The sequence below is a fragment of the Ranitomeya imitator genome, chromosome 2 (genome assembly GCF_032444005.1).
Source record: "Ranitomeya imitator isolate aRanImi1 chromosome 2, aRanImi1.pri, whole genome shotgun sequence".
NCBI lineage: Eukaryota > Metazoa > Chordata > Amphibia > Anura > Dendrobatidae > Ranitomeya > Ranitomeya imitator.
The window spans coordinates 520,870,620-520,892,195 of record NC_091283.1 but is presented as its reverse complement, the minus strand read 5'-3'; the positions used below and the strand labels follow the sequence as shown (position 1 = coordinate 520,892,195).

The 21,576-nt window shown below is 43.3% G+C and overlaps 1 protein-coding gene across 1 annotated transcript; it reads right to left on the bottom strand.

Moving 5' to 3' along the window:
• Positions 1 to 1,652: 1,652 nt before the first annotated feature.
• On the bottom strand, positions 1,653 to 20,803 carry LOC138664800 (eukaryotic translation initiation factor 6-like). The gene is made up of 5 exons (XM_069751774.1): positions 20,694 to 20,803; positions 18,846 to 19,021; positions 17,748 to 17,924; positions 3,197 to 3,378; positions 1,653 to 1,869 (listed from the first exon to the last, which is right to left on the bottom strand). Exons 1-5 carry the CDS (start codon positions 20,701 to 20,703, stop codon positions 1,860 to 1,862), a joined length of 555 nt encoding a protein of 184 aa, XP_069607875.1. The 5' UTR covers positions 20,704 to 20,803; the 3' UTR covers positions 1,653 to 1,859.
• Between the last annotated feature and the right edge of the window lie 773 nt (positions 20,804 to 21,576).

Here is a 21,576-nt window from a genome sequence, read left to right as displayed (position 1 = left end):
AAAAAGGGGGTGGACAAAAGTATTGGCACTGTTCAAAAAAATCATGTGATGCTTCTCTAATTTGTGTAATTAACAGCACCTGTTACTTACCTGTGGCACCTAACAGGTGTTGGCAATAACTAAATCACACTTGTAGCCAGCTGACATGGATTAAAGTTGACTCAACCTCTGTCCTGTGTCCTTGTGTGTACATTGAGCATGGAAAAAAGAAAGAAGACCAAAGAACTGTCTGAGGACTTGAGAAACCAAATTGTGAGGTAGCATGAGCAATCTCAAGGTTACAAGTCCATCTCCAAAGACCTGAATGTTCCTGTGTCGACCTTGCACAGAGTCATCAAGAAGTTTAAAGCCCATGGCACTGTGGCTAACCTCCCTAGATGTGGACAGAAAAGAAAAATCGACAAGAGATTTCAACGCAAGATTGTGCGGATATTGGATAAAGAACCTCGACTAACATCTAAACAAGTTCAAGCTGTCTTGCAGTCCGAGGGTACAACAGTGTCAACCCGTACTATCCGTCGGCGTCTGAATGAAAAGGGACTGTATGGTAGGAGACCCAGGAAGACCCCACTTCTTACCCCGAGATATAAAAAAGCCAGGCTGGAGTTTGCCAAAACTTACCTGAAAAAGCCTAAAACGTTTTGGAAGAATGTTCTCTGGTCAGATGAGACAAAAGTAGAGCTTTTTGGGCAAAGGCATCAACATAAGAGTTTACAGGAGAAAAAAAAGAGGCATTCAAAGAAAAGAACACGGTCCCTACAGTCAAACATGGCGGAGGTTCCCTGATGTTTTGTGGTTGCTTTGCTGCCTCTGGCACTGGACTGCTTGACCGTGTGCATGGCATTATGAAGTCTGAAGACTACCAACAAATTTTGCAGCATAATGTAGGGCCCATTGTAAGAAAGCTGGGTCTCCCTCAGAGGTCATGGGTCTTCCAGCAGGACAATGACCCAAAACACACTTCAAAAAGCACTAGAAAATGGTTTGAGAGAAAGCACTGGAGACTTCTAAGGTGTCCAGCAATGAGTCCAGACCTGAATCCCATACAACACCTGTGGAGAGATCTAAAAATGGCAGTTTGTCAAAGAATGGTCTAAAATTCCAGCAGAGCATTGTAAGAAACTCATTGATGGTTACCGGAAGGGGTTGGTCGCAGTTATTTTGGCTAAAGGTTGTGCAACCAAGTAATAGGCTGAGGGTGCCAATACTTTTGTCTGGCCCATTTTTGGAGTTTTGTGTGAAATGATCAATGTTTTGCTTTTTGCTTCATTCTCTTTTGTTTTTTCATTTAAGACAAATTAAATGAAAATAATACCAAAGAATTTGTGTTTGTAATCATTTTCAGGAAGAAACTGAGTATTATCTGACAGAATTGCAGGGGTGTCAATACTTTTGGCCATGACTGTATATCACAAACTTGACTTTAAACCTCTAGGAGTATTCATTATTTTAACAATCCAAACATATACCTGATTGACTACGGGTTTACTGACCCCTAACATACAGCCTAATAAGAGGCTATCAGTTTGGGTTAGGAGACTTATCCCAGGTATTGCGGTACATATTAGGATTGTGGTACATATTCGGATTGTACAATATGCCCCTGTGAACCTGGCCTTAGTAGATTTTATGGGCAAATAGATCTTACAGTATTAGGTTTTAAAATTTTATTACATTTAAAGAGTGTAAGTGCAATATACAGTTGTTTGAATTTATTATTTTTTTCCTTTTAAATGCAGGTTGTACACAAACATCTGTTCCACTAATGCGCACATCATTTAGCAGGTGAAGCAGCAGCTTAAGTAATACAGTGCAGTGATCTTCTTAATGGCCAAGCAGCTGATCTCAGGATACTCTGGTTATGTAAGGCTAAAAGGAAGGAGAAAAGATTAAAAAAAAAAAGTCAATAAAGGTGCACACATACACAAAAAAAAAAACAGCACAGATCATATACGACTTGCCATCCCCATATTATGGATTTTGCATGGATCCATTACAATTCTTAACAGATGCAATGCAGCTGTCCATAATAGACATGCGGATGTAAAAAAACAAAAAAACAAAAACTAAACACACTTTCTGAAAGGCATTCAGACAACTTTGCATATGCTATTGTAAACCAGCCTAAGCTTGTAGTGCTATATACATCTTTCTTCCATACCAAAGTAATTAGCACAACACTTTTGATCACTGAAGGGTTTTTTGGTGTTTTGTACATCAGTTTGGAGACACTTTTTTTGGACTGGCACTTGTTGGATGCTTTTATTTTTAATCTACATTGAGCAAGAAAAACATTAGCAGTTTTTGAAGCAAAAACGCTGGCGAAATGCTCAGTGACATGCTAGAAACTTTGAGCCTCCCCAATTACTTGCATTATAAAATATAGCCGAAAAAAAAACCGCCTGAAGAAAGTCAGCTGAATTCTTTTAACAGCTTAGTGTTTTGGAAACCTGAAGTGGTTAAAAGACTATCAAAAGAAAACCATATGAATAAACACGTTCTTACATGGTAATACATATATTCATTTTTTTGAGCCTTTAGTTAGTGCTTTTTCGGGTTGCTTTTACAGTAGAATCTACCACAAAAACAAAAAAACACACACACACAACTGTGTCTACATGCCCTTACATGGGGATTTTGTGGTTTTAAACATAATGTTTGAAATCAGGACACTTTTAGATGGAACTTTGAGGCAATGCCAGAAGTGGGTCTAGCCGGAAGCAGTGTAAGGCCTTATATTTTCCGTTCCTTCTGAATGTGCAAGAAGGGTACAAGCTGCACCCTAAAGAGTTTTTCACAGCTTTGTTGCAGAGCAAAAAAGCACATAACTGAAACACTGCTGTGATATGTACTCGACAATTAGGCCTGGGATACACACTGTGGTTTACAGCCAAAGATCGCCAGTTTCACTGCTATACTACAGCATAGTTTGAATGAAAGGGGGTCACTTTGCAACTCACAAGAGTCAAGCAAGTCACAAAAAGTTATAATCTGGATTTTTTCTAAGTTGAGTGACCTGGTACTTTGAGGTTCAAAATAGGACCCCCATTCACTAGCATTATGTGGTAATGCATTAGGAGCATACTGCAATATTTGGCCTTCTGACCTATGTCATGGCCAAAGTCGCCCTCTAGTTTCAGACTACAGGTTTCCTAGTGCTGTACACTAAAACAAAAGCTAGAAAACAGTATCATACCTGTCAATTAGAGAGTCTCTCATGTTTGTGGCAATGGTGCTTGGCTGAGCATCACTTAGCTTGAATACACTTTCTATGACTGACAGCTCTGTACTGGTCGTGTCCAGACCGCAGAAAGCACACCAGTCATTGACAACCATTCCTGCTGCAATCACTTCACTACCTCGATTGACTGTACCAGCCTGTCAAAAGACAATTAAAGTTAGTGTCAATTAGTGATTAGGATTTGACAGGATACATTTAACTGAATGCTCAAATTTCAAAATAAAATGTTTTAACGTTCTTTATACATACTGATTTTCACAACATGCTTTTTGAGGGTTATATTTTTGGTAATTCAATAATGAAATAAAGACAATGAAAATTATAATTTAGATTATTTATATAGTATCAGTATAAAAAAATAAAAATGGTGCCTTGTTTGTACACGCCAGAATATTCTAGATTAAACCATCTTAAAAAGTTGCTATATTTTGACGAAACATGGTGTTGTGCAAAAATTTTGCAACTTTACATATTCATGCTGCTAAAGTAGGGGGCATTTCGGCAGGAAGTGCATGTGGCAAAACTCGGCCATCTAATTGATGATCAGTTGTGGTATATAAGGTACTAGAGTAAGATTTCTGATGAGGCATGCCAGTTGTGAAATGTGCCCTGACTGATTAAGAGGCTTGCCCCCTAAGTGAACCAAGCGCCTCTTAAGCTATGTGCACACGATGCGTTTTTGCAGCTTTTTTTCCTCGCAGAAATGGTCCAAAAATGTAATGGAATCCTTATGCAAGCTTATTCAATGTCAATCCTGAAGTGTTCTGCACATGATCAGTAAATTTCCGTGCGTATTTGCAGTGCGTGTCTTTCTGCAGCATGCCAATTCTTTGTGCATTTCGGCAGCATTTCCGCACCCATTGACTTCAATTGAGTCAGTTAAATCCGCAGCAAAAACACAGGAATAAAAATGTTTGCAGATTTGCTGAGTTTGTGTTGCGTTTTACCATCTTCCTATGGTGTTTTCCACGCTGTCATGTGTGACAGCATGGAAAACAACTGCGCGGTGGTTCCTATCAGCGGTAACGCTACCGCCGGGGAGACAATCAGTTTTAAGACTGTCAGCGTGATCCCGTAGCTGTGACTGTCACCCTCAGTAACATTACCGCCAGTACTGTCGGTCACAGTGCTGCGGAATCATGCTGTCCGATGTCCGCGTGATCCTGCAGCAAAAAGCTGGCGTAGGCCGATGAGACTACTGCTTCCATCAGGCTATGTCTGCTGTCACTGATAACAGTGACAGCAGGTGCCGCTGATGGGATAGTATTATCATCTGCTGGCACCTGTGCTCACAGTTTAAGTAAAATTACATACATATTCCCATAAAAATAAAAAAATAAAAACACTCACCTTAACGCCTAATCCCCGATGCCCTTGCGTCCTAGAAATAATGTAAACTAATCCACCATATATTCCATGTGTGCCGTAGTCCACGTAATCCAGATTGTCCCACGGTGATATCACGTATAGAACAGTCACATCGGGAGATGTGACTGCTCTGCCCGGTGATACACTAACAGGAGGTAATTGCTCCCGCAGTGTATCACTGAGCTGCCGTGAGAGAGTTCACCGAAGTTCATCAGCCCGTCATCTCCGATGCTCTCACTTACAGCACCGCTGAGTGAGAACTTTCCCACGTGGCAGTGGTGCCGTAATCGAGATCACCGGAGCTGATCAGCTGATTAACTCCAGTTAACTCTCTCACTGCAGCTCAGTGCTATACACTGCGGAAGCAATTCCCTCCTGTCAGTGTATTGCCGGCTGTCTTTGAGAGCAGTCACATCACTGATGTGACTGCTCTCAAAGTGATCAGGATCATCGTGTGACATTATGTATCATCTTCTCTGCTATAATAAATGAAATGTGGATTACATCTGCGCTGCTGCGACAAATAATAGATCCAGATATACTGTTAGGGTGTTCGGGTGGTTTATTCAACGCGTTTCGAAGCTCAAAGGCTTCTTCTTCAGGAAGTTTCCACACAAAGATCTTCTCTGCTGACAGATGAGGAATATTTGTGGTTTATTTTATTTTTGTTACAGGAAACATTGGCTTCGGTGGATTAGGCGTTTGGCAATTATGGTCTAATTAAGATTCATTAAAGGAGTGTCATTATTTCAAATAAAGGACTTTATTCTGGGTCTCTGTTTTATACAATATCACTATGGGGTTATTAATAGATAGGTGTCTTATAGACACCTCCGTATTACTAGCCTGTGGGCTTGATGTCACCTGACAATACAAAGGTGACATCAACCCCACAAATATGAACCCCACTTGCCACAGCTACTGGGCAAGTGGGAAGAGCGAGGCTAAGCGCAAAATTTGGCGCATCTTATAGATGCATCTTTTCTGGGGTGGCTGAGAGCTGATTTTGGTCTGGGAGGGGCAAATATCCATGGCCCCTTCCTAGGCTACTAATATCAGCCCACAGCTGCCTGCATATCCTTTGCTGGTTATTATTTATAAGGGTACCCCACATCATTTTTTGGGGGGGTCCTCCATTTTAATAGCCAGCAAAGGCTAAGTATACAGCTGTGAGCTGATATTAATAGCTTTGGAAGCTCCATAGATATTACCCCTTCCCAAACTATAAACATCTGCCCCCAGCTGTCGGCTTTCCATCTGCTGGTTATTAAAATTGCGAGAGCGCACATTTTTTTTTCCATTTTTTTCTTTAAAATTAACAGTTGCTGTTTAGCTACAGCCTATGTACATTCATTCTGATAACACTCCTACATAGGCTGGTGACAATGTATGGGTAGGTTTGTGTGTGTTTACTTATCAGCTTAGTAATGAGGGTGTCCAGCTGACACCTTATGACTAGGCCTGGAACTACTTGTCAATGACAGCTGCTGCTCTAATCCCATTACCCTGATACCACACTGCATCAGCATGAAAACTTGGTGTTGAGCCAAGAAATACCAACTTTTTTTTTTAATATCTTTATTTAGCTTAAAAAAAAAAAAAAAAAAGCCTTCATTGCTGTACAAAAAACGCATGCAAAAACGTGCGTTTTTGCAGTAGCCTCTCTCCTGCCTAGAGATGCAGAAACCTTGCAGAAATTTCTGCAAGAAAATACTCAACGTGTGCACATAGGCTTACTCCACCACAACCCTTCATTAAGAGTAGAATGTACTATGCCAGGCTTCATAAGTTGCGGCCACAGAGCTGTATGATGACTCAAACCTAGTGTGTACCAGTGTATCAACACAAGTGCAAGAATTGTGCGAGATATTGATGAACGATTGGATAAGGTACTGAAATACTGTGATAAAACAACTCAGTTTATGAAATCTGATACGTCTGCCTAGATGTGCTTTGAAGAGCATGCCTTAACCCCTTCATGACCCAGCCTATTTTGACCTTAAAGACCTTGCCGTTTTTTGAAATTCTGACCAGTGTCCCTTTATGAGGTAATAACTCAGGAACGCTTCAATGGATCCTAGCGGTTCTGAGATTGTTTTTTCGTGACATATTGGGCTTCATGTTAGTGGTAAATTTAGGTCAATAAATTCTGTGTTTAATTGTGATAAAAACGGAAATTTGGCGAAAATTTTGAAAATTTCGCAATTTTCACATTTTTAATTTTTATTCTGTTAAACCAGAGAGTTATGTGACACAAAATAGTTAATAAATAACATTTCCCACATGTATACTTTACATCAGCACAATTTTGGAAACAAAATTTTTTTTTGCTAGGAAGTTATAAGGGTTAAAATTTGACCAGCGATTTCTCATTTTTACAACGAAATTTACAAAACCATTTTTTTTTAGGGACCACCTCACATTTGAAGTCAGTTTGAGGGGTCTATATGGCTGAAAATACCCAAAAGTGACACCATTCTAAAAACTGCACCCCTCAAGGTGCACAAAACCACATTCAAGAAGTTTATTAACCCTTCAGGTGCTTCACAGCAGCAGAAGCAACATGGAAAGAAAAAATGAACATTTAACTTTTTACCCAATGGTAAAAGGAGAAACTGAACAACGAAAGTGGTTGTCCAATTTGTCCTGAGTACGCTGATACCTCATATGTGGGGGTAAACCACTGTTTGGGCGCACGGCAGGGCTTGGAAGGGAAGGAGCGCCATTTGACTTTTGGAATGAAAAATTGGCTGCACTCTTTAGCGGACACCATGTCACGTTTGGAGAGCCCCCGTGTGCCTAAAAATTGGAGCTCCCCCACAAGTGACCCCATTTTGGAAACTGGACCCCCCAAGGAACTTATCTAGATGCCTAGTGAGCACTTTAAACCCTCAGGTGTTTCACAAATTGATCCGTAAAAATGAAAAAGTACTTTTTTTTTCACAAAAAAATTTCTTTTCGCCTCAATTTTTTCATTTTCACATGGGCAATAGGATAAAATGGATCCTAAAATTTGTTGAGCAATTTCTCCCGAGTACGCCGATACCTCATATGTGGGGGTAAACCAATGTTTGGGCACACGGCAGGGCTCGGAAGGGAAGGCGCGCCTTTTGACTTTTTGAATGGAAAATTAGCTCCAATTGTTAGCGGACACCATGTCGCGTTTGGAGAGCCCCTGTGTGCCTATGCATTGGAGCTCCCCCACAAGTGACCCCATTTTGGAAACTAGACCCCCCAAGGAACTTATCTAGATGCATACTGAGCACTTTAAAACCCCAGGTGCTTCACAGAAGTTTATAATGCAGAGCCATGAAAATAAAAAATAATTTTTCTTTTCTCAAAAATGATTTTTTAGCCTGGAATTTCCTATTTTGCCAATGGTAATAGGAGAAATTGGACCACAAATGTTGTTGTCCAGTTTGTCCTGAGTACGCAGATACCCCATATGTGGGGGTAAACCACTGTTTGGGCGCACGGCAGGGCTCAGAAGGGAAGGCACGCCATTTGGCTTTTTAAATGGAAAATTAGCTCCAATCATTAGCGGACACCATGTCGCGTTTGGAGAGCCCCTGTGTGCCTAAACATTGGAGATCCCCCACAAATGACCCCATTTTGGAAACTAGACCCCCAAAGGAACTAATCTAGATGTGTGGTGAGCACTTTGAACCCTCAAGTGCTTCACAGAAGTTTATAACGCAGAGCCATGAAAATAAAAAAAAAAAAAATTATTTTCTCAAAAATGATTTTTTAGCCCGCAATTTTTTATTTTCCCAAGGGTAACAGGAGAAATTTGACCCCAAAAGTTATTGTCCAGTTTCTCCTGAGTACGCTGATACCCCATATGTGGGGGTAAACTACTGTTTAGGCACATGCTGGGGCTCGGAAGAGAAGTAGTGACGTTTTGAAATGCAGACTTTGATGGAATGCTCTGCGGGCGTCACGTTGCGTTTGCAGAGCCCCTGATGTGGCTAAACAGTAGAAACCCCCCACAAGTGACCACATTTTGGAAACTAGACCCCGAAAGGAACTTATCTAGATATGTGGTAAGCACTTTGAACCCCCAAGTGCTTCACAGACGTTTACAACGCAGAGCCGTGAAAATAAAAAATCATTTTTCTTTCCTCAAAAATTATGTTTTAGCAAGCAATTTTTTATTTTCTCAAGGGTAACAGGAGAAATTGGACCCCAGTAATTGTTGCGCAGTTTGTCCTGAGTATGCTGGTACCCCATATGTGGGGGTAAACCACTGTTTGGACACACGTCGGGGCTCGGAAGTGAGGGAGCACCATTTGACTTTTTGAATACAAGATTGGCTGGAATCAATGGTGGCGCCATGTTGCGTTTGGAGACCCCCTGATGTGCCTAAACAGTGGAAACCCCTCAATTCTGACGCCAACACACCCCTAACCCTTATCCCAACTGTAGCCGTAACCCTAACCACAACCCTAATTGCAACCCAACCCTAAGGCTATGTGCCAACGTTGCGGATTCGTGTGAGATATTTCCGCACCATTTTTGAAAAATCCGCGGGTAAAAGGCACTGCGTTTTACCTGCGGATTTACCGCGGATTGCCAGGGTTTTTTGTGCGGATTTCACCTGTGGATTCCTATTGAGGAACAGGTGTAAAACGCTGCGGAATCCGCACAAAGAATTGACATGCTGCGGAAAATACAACGCAGCGTTTCCGCGTGGTATTTTCCGCACCATGGGCACAGCTGATTTGGTTTTCCATATGTTTACATGGTACTGTAAACGTGATGGAACACTGCTGCGGATCCGCAGCCAAATCCGCACCATGTGCACATAGCCTAATTCTAAAGGTATGTGCACACGCTGCGGAAAACACTGCGGATCCGCAGCAGTTTCCCATGAGTTTACAGTTCAATGTAAACCTATGGGAAACAAAAATCGCTGTACACATGCTGCAGAAAAACTGCACGGAAACGCAGCGGTTTACATTCCGCAGCATGTCACTTCTTTCTGCGGATTCCGCAGCGGTTTTACAACTGCTCCAATAGAAAATCGCAGTTGTAAAACCGCAGTGAAATGCGCAGAAAAACCGCGGTAAATCCACAGCGGTTTAGCACTGCGGATTTATCAAATCCTCTGCGGAAAAATCCGCAGAGGACCAGAATACGTGTGCACATCCCGAACCCTAACCCTACCCCTACCCCTAGTTCTTACCCCAACCTTAGTGGAAAAAAAAAATTTCTTTATTTTTTTTTTTTTAATTGTCCCTACCTATGGGGGTGACAAAGGGGGGGGGTCATTTACCATTTTTTTTATTTTGATCACTGAGATATAATCTATCTCAGTGATCAAAATTCACTCTGGCAGATTCGGCAGGCGCACTGCACATGCGCCCGCCATTTTGGAAGATGGCGGCGCCCAGGAAAGAAGACGGACGGACCCCGGGAGGCTCGGTAAGTATAAGGGGGGGGGGAGATCAGGGCACGGGGGCGTCGGAGCACGGGGGGGTGGATCGGAGCATGGGGGGGTGGATTGGAGCACGGGGTGGGGGAATCGCTGTGCGGGGGGGGGTGGATCGGAGCACGGGGGGGGGGAAATCGCTGTGCAGGGGAGGGGATCGGAGTGCAGGGGGGTTTGATTGGAGCACGGGGGGTGTGATTGGAGCACGGGAGGAGCGGACAGGAGGACGGGGGAGCGGAGCACAGGACGGAGGGGAGCGGAGCACAGATCGGAGGGCTGGGGGGGCGATCGGTGCACATAAGTGTTTCCAGCCATGTCCGATGATATTGCAGCATCGGCCATGGCTGGATTGCAATATTTCACCAGTTTTTTAGGTGAAATATTACAAATCGCTCTGATTGGCAGTTTCACTTTCAACAGCCAATCAGAGCGATCGTAGCCACGGGGGGGTGAAGCCACCCCCCCTGGGCTAAACTACCACTCCCCCTGTCCCTGCAGATCGGGTGAAATGGGAGTTAACCCTTTCACCCGATCTGCAGGGACGCGATCATTCTGTGACACAGCATATGCGTCACAGGTCGGATTGGCACCGACTTTCATGACGCATACGCTGTGTCACAGGTCGGGAAGGGGTTAAAAGAAGTTGTCCACTTGCAGATAGATATGAACCTTGGAGTCTCTCTTTAAATACTTTGCGTTTCCAAATGTGCTTGTGAGCGGCGCTATCGTTGTCTGCTCATCCCCATGACGTGACCCCCCAGCTGCAGCTGCCAGTGATGTCACATCAACTTTCGGAACTAGAAGCCAACCCGGCATCACTGAGGCAGGTCCCAGTCTCCCCGAATGACTGGGCTGTGTGCAGAGCTTCACCGCACATCATAGCCCAGCATCGCGCGGGCTCTCCAGCACTGCTTTCATTAACAGAGCCCAAGAAAAAAGCAAAAAGAAACTTTGTAAGAGATAAATCCACTTATCACGCTCCAAAACTGCTTAAAGGGGGTTGTCACGTCTAAAACGATGCATTCACCGGGAGAATTCATACGTCTGCATTCACACAGTGACTGCAAACTTTTCATTAAAAAAAAAAAAAAAAATCAGTCTTTGAGAGATCACATTATATATTTGATCTATAAACCTACAGGGAGAAGCTCAAGAAAAACCTAAACCAAAACCACAAAAAAAAAAAAAAAAAAACTGCCGAGACTCCCAGCTCAGAGTAAAAACTTGCCAAATTGCAGAATACAAATGACAGATAGTTTTACTCCTTATGTACACATACACAAGGACTTCCAGAAATCCTGGAACATTACCTGAAAGTGTAATTACACTTAAAAGGAACGTGCGAGGAGGATTGTGCAAAGTGACCTACAGACAGTTATGTAGAATAAATTACTTGGCACTCAAGAGAAATTCTTTGCAAGGTAAAACGTGAATAGTTCATTTATTAGGTGCATCCAGTTCCATATAAATTGAACGTTTTCGGTCTAATCAAAAGACCTTCATCAGAAAAGGTTATAAAGTACTGTAATACATGTGTGGAAAAACACAAAGGAAAACATTTTTTAGAAAATGATGCACAGAGAAATATATAGTAAAAAACCGATATGGTACACATTGCTCAATGGAGAAATGATAACTAAACAGACATCACATGTTACACGAAGAGCAGACAACAGCGGCGGTCTAAATGGATCCGACCTGGTGCTCCGTGAGTGGTGAGCTTCGTGGTGGAGATGCTAAAGGCTGTAAATGTGTAGGAAGGATAATGCAAGAGAAAAGAGGGCAAGGAGACACATCACGTCCAACTGAAAAACCGAGCGAGTGGATAGCGAATAGGCCATCCCTAAAGGATACAGGAAGTGCGGTAACCTCTATGACTAGTGGTTGACGGACTAAGGTGCACAGTGAGATGCCTGAAATATAAAACATGAACATGTAAATAATACATAATTGTCATTGTGCAGGAATAGTGCAACATGTATGGGCACACAACCCCGTAGGGAGAAGAGAGCATAAGAATGAGTAGAGGGCAAGAGAACGGACCCTGCAGTGTGACCACCTACAACCTGCAAGAATGAATAGAGAAATAGCCCAGAGTAGTAAAAGCATATACTAGAAAATTATATTATAGCTACCTGGATGATTAGGGCAATCTGATAGGGCCCATAAGGTGCCAGCAACAGAGCAGGCCTAGGGGAGGGAGGGCGCCTAGGAGGAACAAGGAGAGATAGAGGAACACCTAGCCAAAAGTTGTCTATACCAAGGTAAACCCCTATAGAGTACTAGTCACCATCCCCTTTGTCTCTACCTTTCATCCCTTTTCGAGCCTGGTACAATCTACCATTAGGAGACATTGGAATATCTTATCCAAAAGTTACCCGACAGTTCCAGAATTTAAAGCTCCATTCCTACCATGTTTTAAGCGTGCTAGAAACATTAAGGACAGGCTGGTCAAGGCAGATATTGGCTCAGGTTCAGTGGTCCCAAAACAAACTTTTCTTCACACCCAGAAACGTGGTACTTTCCCCTGCCTCAATTGTCTACAGTGTAGTAATGTACAAAAGGGCTCCTCTGTGTTTCACCCACAAACTGGTAAGGCCATTCCCATAAAAGGTTTCTATACCTGCGAGTCCACATTCGTGGTATATCTCATCAAATGCCCATGCGGCCTAGCCTATGTAGGTGAGACCACGCAAGCAGTAAGGGAAAGAGTGGCCCAACACAAATCCACCATCCGATGCAACAAGACACATCTTCCCCTCCCACACCATTTTGCCATAAAAAATCACGGTATTGCCCAACTCCGGTTTCAGGTTTTAGAACAGGTGGATATCCCTAGAAGAGGACAAAACCGTACCAGAATGCTTCAAAGAAGGGAAGCTTATTGGATTTATACGCTCCAGACCTTAGAACCAAAGGGATTAAATAGAGATTATGATATTTCAGCTTTTTTGTAATTCCTGGTTTTGTAGTCTATGTAAAGTGAGCACAACCAGGGAATGTGTTGATCGCATTTGTTTATGTCATGTTTTTAATTTTCTGTTTTACCTCTTTTCACAGAACCGCTAGTCACGTCCTGCGCACCGAGCACTGGCCCCACCCCATATGGTACAGTATCCACACTCAATGCCATTCTAGATATAGAGCATTAGTCTGGTCTCTATATCACCTGCGTGTGACCACCTTTGAGGTCTGTTCTAGACCTTCCCTCCTTTCTCTGTATTAGGTCATTTACCTCTTTATTTTGCATATACCCTGTTTGAGTTCTCCTCGTCCAGCCTCCCTTGCCCTCTCTAATTTCCCTGCGTTTGTTCTCCCTTGTAGTTTCGCCCTTCCCCCCTCTCTCCCCTCGCTGTATAGGGCCGCCTCTGGCTTTCTTTTTTAGCCTCCGGCACTCATTCTCTTGGCGCAAGCGCCCTTCAGCTCCCTTCCGTCCTTGTCTCTCTGCGCACGCGCCGCCGACCCGGTCACGTGTCTGCTATGACGCTACGGGTCAGGTGATTGCCTGGCGGCGCGCACATGAACCCGGAAGTGCCGCCAGCCAGACACCAGCCCTGGGAGTCTCACAGCCTTCGCTACACGGCGCCGGGGTCCTCCGGCTTTACAGGTACTCTCTGCCCCATTATACAGTGACGCTCGCCCTCTCTCGGCACTCCGCCTCGGCCTAGAGACTTAGTCACTCATTATATTTTCTTTTCAACAGCGCGTCTGCTCCTGCGATTTGCTCGCCCCCCACAGCGCTCGCCTTATATACCCTCTGCCTTACAGGTAATGGTGACTAGTACTCTATAGGGGTTTACCTTGGTATAGACAACTTTTGGCTAGGTGTTCCTCTATCTCTCCTTGTTCCTCCTAGGCGCCCTCCCTCCCCTAGGCCTGCTCTGTTGCTGGCACCTTATGGGCCCTATCAGATTGCCCTAATCATCCAGGTAGCTATAATATAATTTTCTAGTATATGCTTTTACTACTCTGGGCTATTTCTCTATTCATTCTTGCAGGTTGTAGGTGGTCACACTGCAGGGTCCGTTCTCTTGCCCTCTACTCATTCTTATGCTCTCTTCTCCCTACGGGGTTGTGTGCCCATACATGTTGCACTATTCCTGCACAATGACAATTATGTATTATTAACATGTTCATGTTTTATATTTCAGGCATCTCACTGTGCACCTTAGTCCGTCAACCACTAGTCATAGAGGTTACCGCACTTCCTGTATCCTTTAGGGATGGCCTATTCGCTATCCACTCGCTCGGTTTTTCAGTTGGACGTGATGTGTCTCCTTGCCCTCTTTTCTCTTGCATTATCCTTCCTACACATTTACAGCCTTTAGCATCTCCACCACGAAGCTCACCACTCACGGAGCACCAGGTCGGATCCATTTAGACTGCCGCTGTTGTCTGCTCTTCGTGTAACATGTGATGTCTGTTTAGTTATCATTTCTCCATTGAGCAATGTGTACCATATCTGTTTTTTACTATATATTTCTCTGTGCATCATTTTCTAAAAAATGTTTTCCTTTGTGTTTTTCCACACATGTATTACAGTACTTTATAACCTTTTCTGATGAAGGTCTTTTGATTAGACCGAAAACGTTCAATTTATATGGAACTGGATGCACCTAATAAATGAACTATTCACGTTTTACCTTGCAAAGAATTTCTCTTGAGTGCCAAGTAATTTATTCTACATGACTGACGGGTTGGATACCTAACTTGTGCACCTCCTACAAACCTTGAGTGCCGTGGTTTCTATCATTACGTGACCTACAGACAGTGTCAGGTTGGGATAGAGATTATAGGATAAAGATTGCTCTATTCTGAAAAGAAAATAAAACCCTTCTGCAGGCAGACGCCAGCCTGTGTAGTTGCAGCTATTGGTGATCCAATGGCTGCTACTGAGCAGGCGTCGGCAGTGCCACCTTTGTAGAGAACAAACAAAAAAATTCTCTCCTCCAAAGGAAAAAAAAAAAGATTAAGAAACCACCACAAGACAGATTTCATCAGCCAAGGTATTTTTAATCAGTGTAAAGGAGCCGACCTGACACTGTAGGTTACTGTGCACAATCCTGCTGACAAGGAAAACAGTCATGTCACAAACCGCTATAAACTTTTACATATGGTGTTAATCTGCAGGTTAATAACATTCTAACGCTGTGCAGCCCCAGCACTGAAAGACTGGATACTGGGAGGAAAAACTTAATTCCTCTCGGCAGCCTCAAGCTTTCAGTCATAGTGGTGCTGCCGGCACAGCTACAGTCACCGCTCAGTACACAGTGAGCGACCGCTGTAACTGAGCTGCCAGCACTGACTTGCAGTGGATCTGTGCAGAGTCAGCCATCAGTCAGTGGCGAGGAATGGTTAGAGCCGCTGCTCACTATGTTCTGACTAAAGACTGCAGCAGAGCTGGCCACGCCTGTATGACTGACAGCTGGAGTAATAAAGTTCATGTCCTCATGGTAGCCAGTCTTTCAGTGCGGCATTACAATGCTATTAACTTGCAGATAAGCACCATAGAATTACGGTAGGTTATTAGCGTTTGGGAACATGGCAGGTTCCCTTTAACAGGGAATAGGTCATCAGGTTTTTGCCACCTAAAATGACATAAGCATGACATGGGGACAGAGACCCCAATTCCAGTGACATGTTACTTGCTAGGCTGCTTGCTGTACTTTTCATAATCTCCTGCTGGTAAAACAGGGAAAACTAGTAAACCTCATGCCAAGTAGTCCTCCATATTCATAAGCTGTGTATAACCCCGCCCCACCACGGACTGGCAGCTTTCTGTACACTGTGCATAGGCAGAAATCTGCCAATAATGTGTGGCTGGGGTTATAATGAACTCATAACTGGTACATCAGTAGCAGATAAAACTACAGCAAGAAATCCAGTAAATGACTCCGCTGGAACAAGGGTCTCTGTTAGTGATAAGTGTACTAGGAAATAGCGTTCTCAAAGTATCGTGGGTGCTTGAGTAATATGTTCCAAGTCCCCGCAGCTCCACGATTTGCGGCTGTTAGCCAATCCCCGTATGTGCTGTGGCTGTTCAATTATTGTCTAATAATGCAGCCACGGAGCCTCAAATATGCTGCTCTCAGATGGGGGTAGCAAAATCCTGGCAAGACTCCCTTTAAATATATATGGCAATTTACCATTAACCCCTTCATGACCAGGGGATTTTTCGTTTTTCCGTGTTCGTTTTTCGCTCCCCTCCTTCCCAGAGCCATAACTTTTTTATTTTTCCGTCAATTTGGCTATGTGAGGGCTTATTTTTTGCGGGACGAGTTGTACTTTTGAACGACATCATTGGTTTTAGCATGTCGTGTACTAGAAAACGGGAAAAAAATTCCAAGTGCGGTGAAATTGCAAAAAAAGTGCAATCCCACACTTGTTTTTTGTTTGGCTTTTTTTGCTAGGTTCACTAAATGCTAAAACTGACCTGCCATTATGATTCTCCAGGTCATTACGAGTTCATAGACACCAAACATGACTAGGTTATTTTTTATCTAAGTGGTGAAAAAAAATTCCAAACTTTGCTAAAAAAAAAAAAAAAAAAAAAAAAAATTGCGCCATTTTCCGATACTCGTAGCGTCTCCATTTTTCGTGATCTGGGGTCGGTTGAGGGCTTATTTTTTGCGTGCCGAGATGACGTTTTTAATGATAGCATTTCGGTGCAGATACGTTCTTTTGATCGCCCGTTATTGCATTTTAATGCAATGTCGCGGCGACCAAAAAAACGTAATTCTGGCGTTTCGAATTTTTTTCCCGCTACGCTGTTTAGCGATCAGGTTAATACTTTTTTTTAATTGATAGATCGGGCGATTCTGAGCGCGGCGATACCAAATATGCGTAGATTTGATATTTTTTTTATTGATTTATTTCGATTGGGGTGAAAGGGGGGTGATTTAAACTTTTATGTTTTTTTTATTTTTTTCACATTTTTTTAAACTTTTTTTTTTTTACTTTTGCCATGCTTCAATAGCCTCCATGAGAGGCTAGCAGGCATAGCACGATCGGCTCTGCTACATAGCAGCGATCTGCTGATCGCTGCTATGTAGCAGAATTGCACGTGTGCTGTGAGCGCCGACCACAGGGTGGCGCTCACAGCGACGGGCAATCAGTAACCATAGAGGTCTCAAGGACCTCTATGGTTACCATTCACAAGCATCGCCGACCCCCGATCATGTGACGGGGTCGGCGATGACGTCATTTCTGGCCGCCCGGCCGGAAGCGGTAGTTAAATGCCGCTGTCTGCGTTTGACAGCGGCATTTAACTAGTTAATAGGTGCGGGCAGATCGCGATTCTGCCCGCGCCTATTACGGGCACATGTCAGCTGTTCAAAACAGCTGACATGTCCCGGCTTTGGTGCGGGCTCACCGCGGAGCCCTGCATCAAAGCAGGGGAGCCGGCATCGGACGGTATAGTACGTCCGATGCCGGTAAGGGGTTAAAGTAACAAGCACATTTACTTTGGAAAAGCAAACTTGAGGGAAAAGAACAAAAGTCCCAGGCTGTGGAATCTGAATGCCAAATTTGACTACCATTTTTTTCCCCACATACCCTTATCTATATGTTCAAAATTACTAAACTTTCCAAAATTCCCCAGTAGGTAGCGCTAAACGGGTTGCACTAACGCAATATGAACCTAGCCTAAGAAGCAAGCTTTTATATAGCGTTTTGAAGTAGCATTCATTCTTATCTTATTTTACTTACCACTAAGGGGACTTGGAGTAATGATGACAACTCATCCTGGTCTTCTATTGATGTTTTGGGATGAACCAAACCCCCCTGATTACTAAAGGCACAGTAACTGCCAACAAGAACTTGCTCAGCAACTGTCTGCTTGAAAACCTCTACTTTCAGAACGTCTGCTAGTATCTCCTCTGTCTCCTGAAACACAAAAAGAAAATAAAGAGCAGGGATTATAGAAAGTACATTATTCTATGTTATCCTTGTGTCTTGTCTTACATTTTACAGAAGGGAAGAAGAATTTGATGGATCAATGATGAACCATTTGTAACAAAACATTAGGTTAGGGCCAAACAGCGTGATCGGCCACAGTAGGCGACAACTTTCCCACTGCAATGACCAAATTACATACTAATTTGTAGAAAAATTGTGCAGCAATTGACCCACCATGGTTGGCCAGCGCTTTGGCCACCCTATCCATCAGGTCAGTTGTTTTTTTTTTGTCACCAATTTTGTCACCAATAGCAGGCAGTATATGATCACGTCTATGAAACGTGCCTCACTGGTAAGGCCAACCTTACAGTTTGGGGAGCACCACTGTTATCGCTGGCCACAATGAGTGGAGGCGACAGCAACAGTAAAACAGACCGGAATAAGTCCAGAATAGGTGTGTGTGTGGAAATACGAAACTGGAGGAGACTTGAAAAGGCAAGTATAGGGTTCTTTTGTTGGTTTAAAAAAAGATTCCTCTTAAAGAGATATTCTCTGTTTTGGACAGTACAGATAGAGAACGGTCTACTGCTTGGGACTAGGAAACGGCATCATCAGATTCATGCTGTGCAATAGCAGCCGATAAGTCTCACTGCAAGATACTTTGAAAAGCCATCCTGGGACTAGGTGTCTCATGCAAGACATATCCCCGGTGGCTTGTCCTTGTTCTTTGCCTGGCAGGGAGACACGTTAGCCACTGGTGCTGGGCAGGGAGAAGATTGCACGGACATGCCTTGGGTCTAGACAGCGTAGACACAGTGCCTGTCCGGCTTATCAAAGGCAACATGCCTAAAGACCAAGAGAATTTAAAGAAATGTTTACAGTAGATATTAAAAAACAAACAGCACATACCCGGTCAAGATCGGGGTGTACAAGGGCTACGTAGTCATTACAAGCCATCACATTCCCCAAAGCGGAAAGTCTCTCCTCAACCCTCTGGATTCGTACAGAGTCCGGTAAGCTGTTTCTGATGTGCTGGAGTTCTTGATCTGTTGTGTTGTTTGGGACTAGAAGGCCATTTCGGTTTCCTACATAAAATGTGAACACAAATTCAAAGCTAAAAAAGAAAAGAAATAACCTATAGACTATTTAATGTTTAGGTCATATCTTTATGCTCCTTACAAGCAGCTCAAAGAAATTTCAGACAAATATGGTGTTACAGTGAGGGTTTTTATCAGAATTTGCCTTCCATTTTCCATAAATACTTTGTTAAAGGGGTCGAGAAGAAAAGTCTGCAGTCACTTTATGCCGAATCATTAAAGTGTGCAATGTGCACATTGTCATGATTACCCTGTACTCCCCATGCGAGTGCATGGTTACGTGACTGCATGTATATGATATGTACTCGCAGCCACATAGCAATTAGATTTTTCTGCACTTCTCTCAATAGGACACAGAAAGAAAGGGATAAGAGTCTAGTCAGCATGATGTGCCCGCAAACACACAGATCGCATACATGCAGTCACTCGACCACCCACTTACATGAGGAAATACAGAGAAATCATGACAGTGTCTGCATCGCACACTGTCACAATTCAGCAGTCTGTTGTCACACGGTTAAGGTACCGTCACACTGAACGATATCGCTAGCGATCCGTGACGTTGCAGCGTCCTGGCTAGCGATATCGTTCAGTTTGACAGGCAGCAGCGATCTGGATCCTGCTGTGCCATCGTTGGTCGGTGCAGAAAGTCCAGAACTTTATTTCGTCGCTGGACTCCCTGCAGACATCGCTGAATCGGCGTGTGTGACGCCGATTCAGCGATGTCTTCACTGGTAACCAGGGTAAACATCGGGTTACTAAGCGCAGGGCCACGCTTAGTAACCCGATGTTTACCCTGGTTACCAGCGTAAAAGTAAAAAAAAAACAAACACTACATACTTACCTTCCGCCGTCTGTCCCCCAGCGCTGTGCTTCTCTGCACTGTGAGCGCCGGCCGGAAAGCAGAGCACAGCGATGACATCACCACTGTGCTTTCCGGCTGGCGATCACAGTCAGTGCAGGAAAGCACAGCGCCGGGGGACAGACAGCAGAAGGTAAGTATGTAGTGTTTTTTTTTTTTACTTTTACGCTGGTAACCAGGGTAAACATCGGGTTACTAAGCGCGGCCCTGCGCTTAGTAACCCGATGTTTACCCTGGTTACCAGGGGACCGGCATCGTTGGTCGCTGGAGAGCTGTCTGTGTGACAGCTCTCCAGCGACCAAACAGAGATGCTGCAGCGATCAGGATTGTTGTCTGGATCGCTGCAGCGTCGCTAAATGTGACGGTACCTTTACTGCAGACCTTTCTTTTTAACTTGGAAAACCTCTTTAAACAGATGTAGTCTTTTCTGGAACTAATACGGTTTGCATATCCTTTGGATAAGGCTTCTATATCAGATCATTCGGGGGTCATCAATGTTACACACCTAGAAACCCCCTTTAGGATTTATACAGGCTGCAGCCAAACAGCAGTGTGACCTGTTGGCATTTAGTCGGCACATACAGATCAATTGCGTGGTGGATTATCTGAACATCTGCAAGTGTCATAGGCTTGATTGATGTCTGATGCCTATCCACCTGGACAATGTAAAGCATTTTGGGGGCAGTGTGAACTGTAGTCTGCAACATTACAAGAGGGATCACAAAACAAACATTTTAAAACTAACATCTCTTTATAGAAACTGCTGTATGCCATGTCATGGTTGTGATCTGTACACACCTACACACATCCTTCCAATAATTCTGCATCCAGCTATTGACGCATGCACCACTGGTATGGTCTCGGAGAGCTCTCCTTCAAATACACTGCAAGAAAAATTAAAGCAGGATTGTTTGTACAGTATAGAACATTAACATGAATTAAATCTAAATCCTGGTAATATGTATTCTTCTCAGTTATGTATTTTTCAAAAACTTTCCTGTCCTACGGAGAAGCCTGCATGTGGCCCCCAGACATAGGTATAAGCGAAACGCGCATCAGAGTACTGGGCAGTGTTGGTTCTTCTGTGCATGATTGCACATGGTGGGTGTAGGGGTGTGACTGATATCTTCACTATGCGGACGGTAATGCAGGGGGTCTGCTGACTACCTAGGTGAAAACTAAGTGATTTATTTATGTAGCATTGGCTGTTCATATAGGTTTACAAGGACTCTATGTTATAGCCATACCCATGTTATTAATTCTAGTTTGATTGACCATTTATGGTCAATCACGCGGTTTTTAATCTTGCCACACTGCATATTTTTAGGGCTTTATTTATGGTTTTTATCTTCTGCAATTGTGTTTTTAGTGTATGTTCATAAAGTATAATAAATTTTGTCATAAAGACTAATATAATTTATATTATATTTGGTGGTAATTATAGGACCAAATGCTGTTTCTGGGCCCCTATGATAATTGAACTGAATTATTTTGATTATAGGCTTAGTTTTCCAGTTTTGGCTAGTATCAAAAAGAAAGTACGGTAGCTTTATTTGAAGCATGACACCAAAAAGTCCAAAAAACCCATGCTTAAAAAAAAAAAAACGCACACAAACGCAATGAAAAGAAATAATCAAGTAACCCAATTTAAACATTAGGTGCAGAGATTCTACATCATCAA

Bases quoted from the DNA above. Each gene is read 5' to 3' on its own strand.
- LOC138664800 (XM_069751774.1), bottom strand. The intron at 17,925-18,845 runs GTATGTGCTGTT...TTTGTGTTTCAG, and splicing joins TACACCCCGATCTTGACCGG to GAGACAGAGGAGATACTAGC. The intron at 3,379-17,747 runs GTAAGTAAAATA...GTCTTTTGACAG, and splicing joins TACTCCAAGTCCCCTTAGTG to GCTGGTACAGTCAATCGAGG.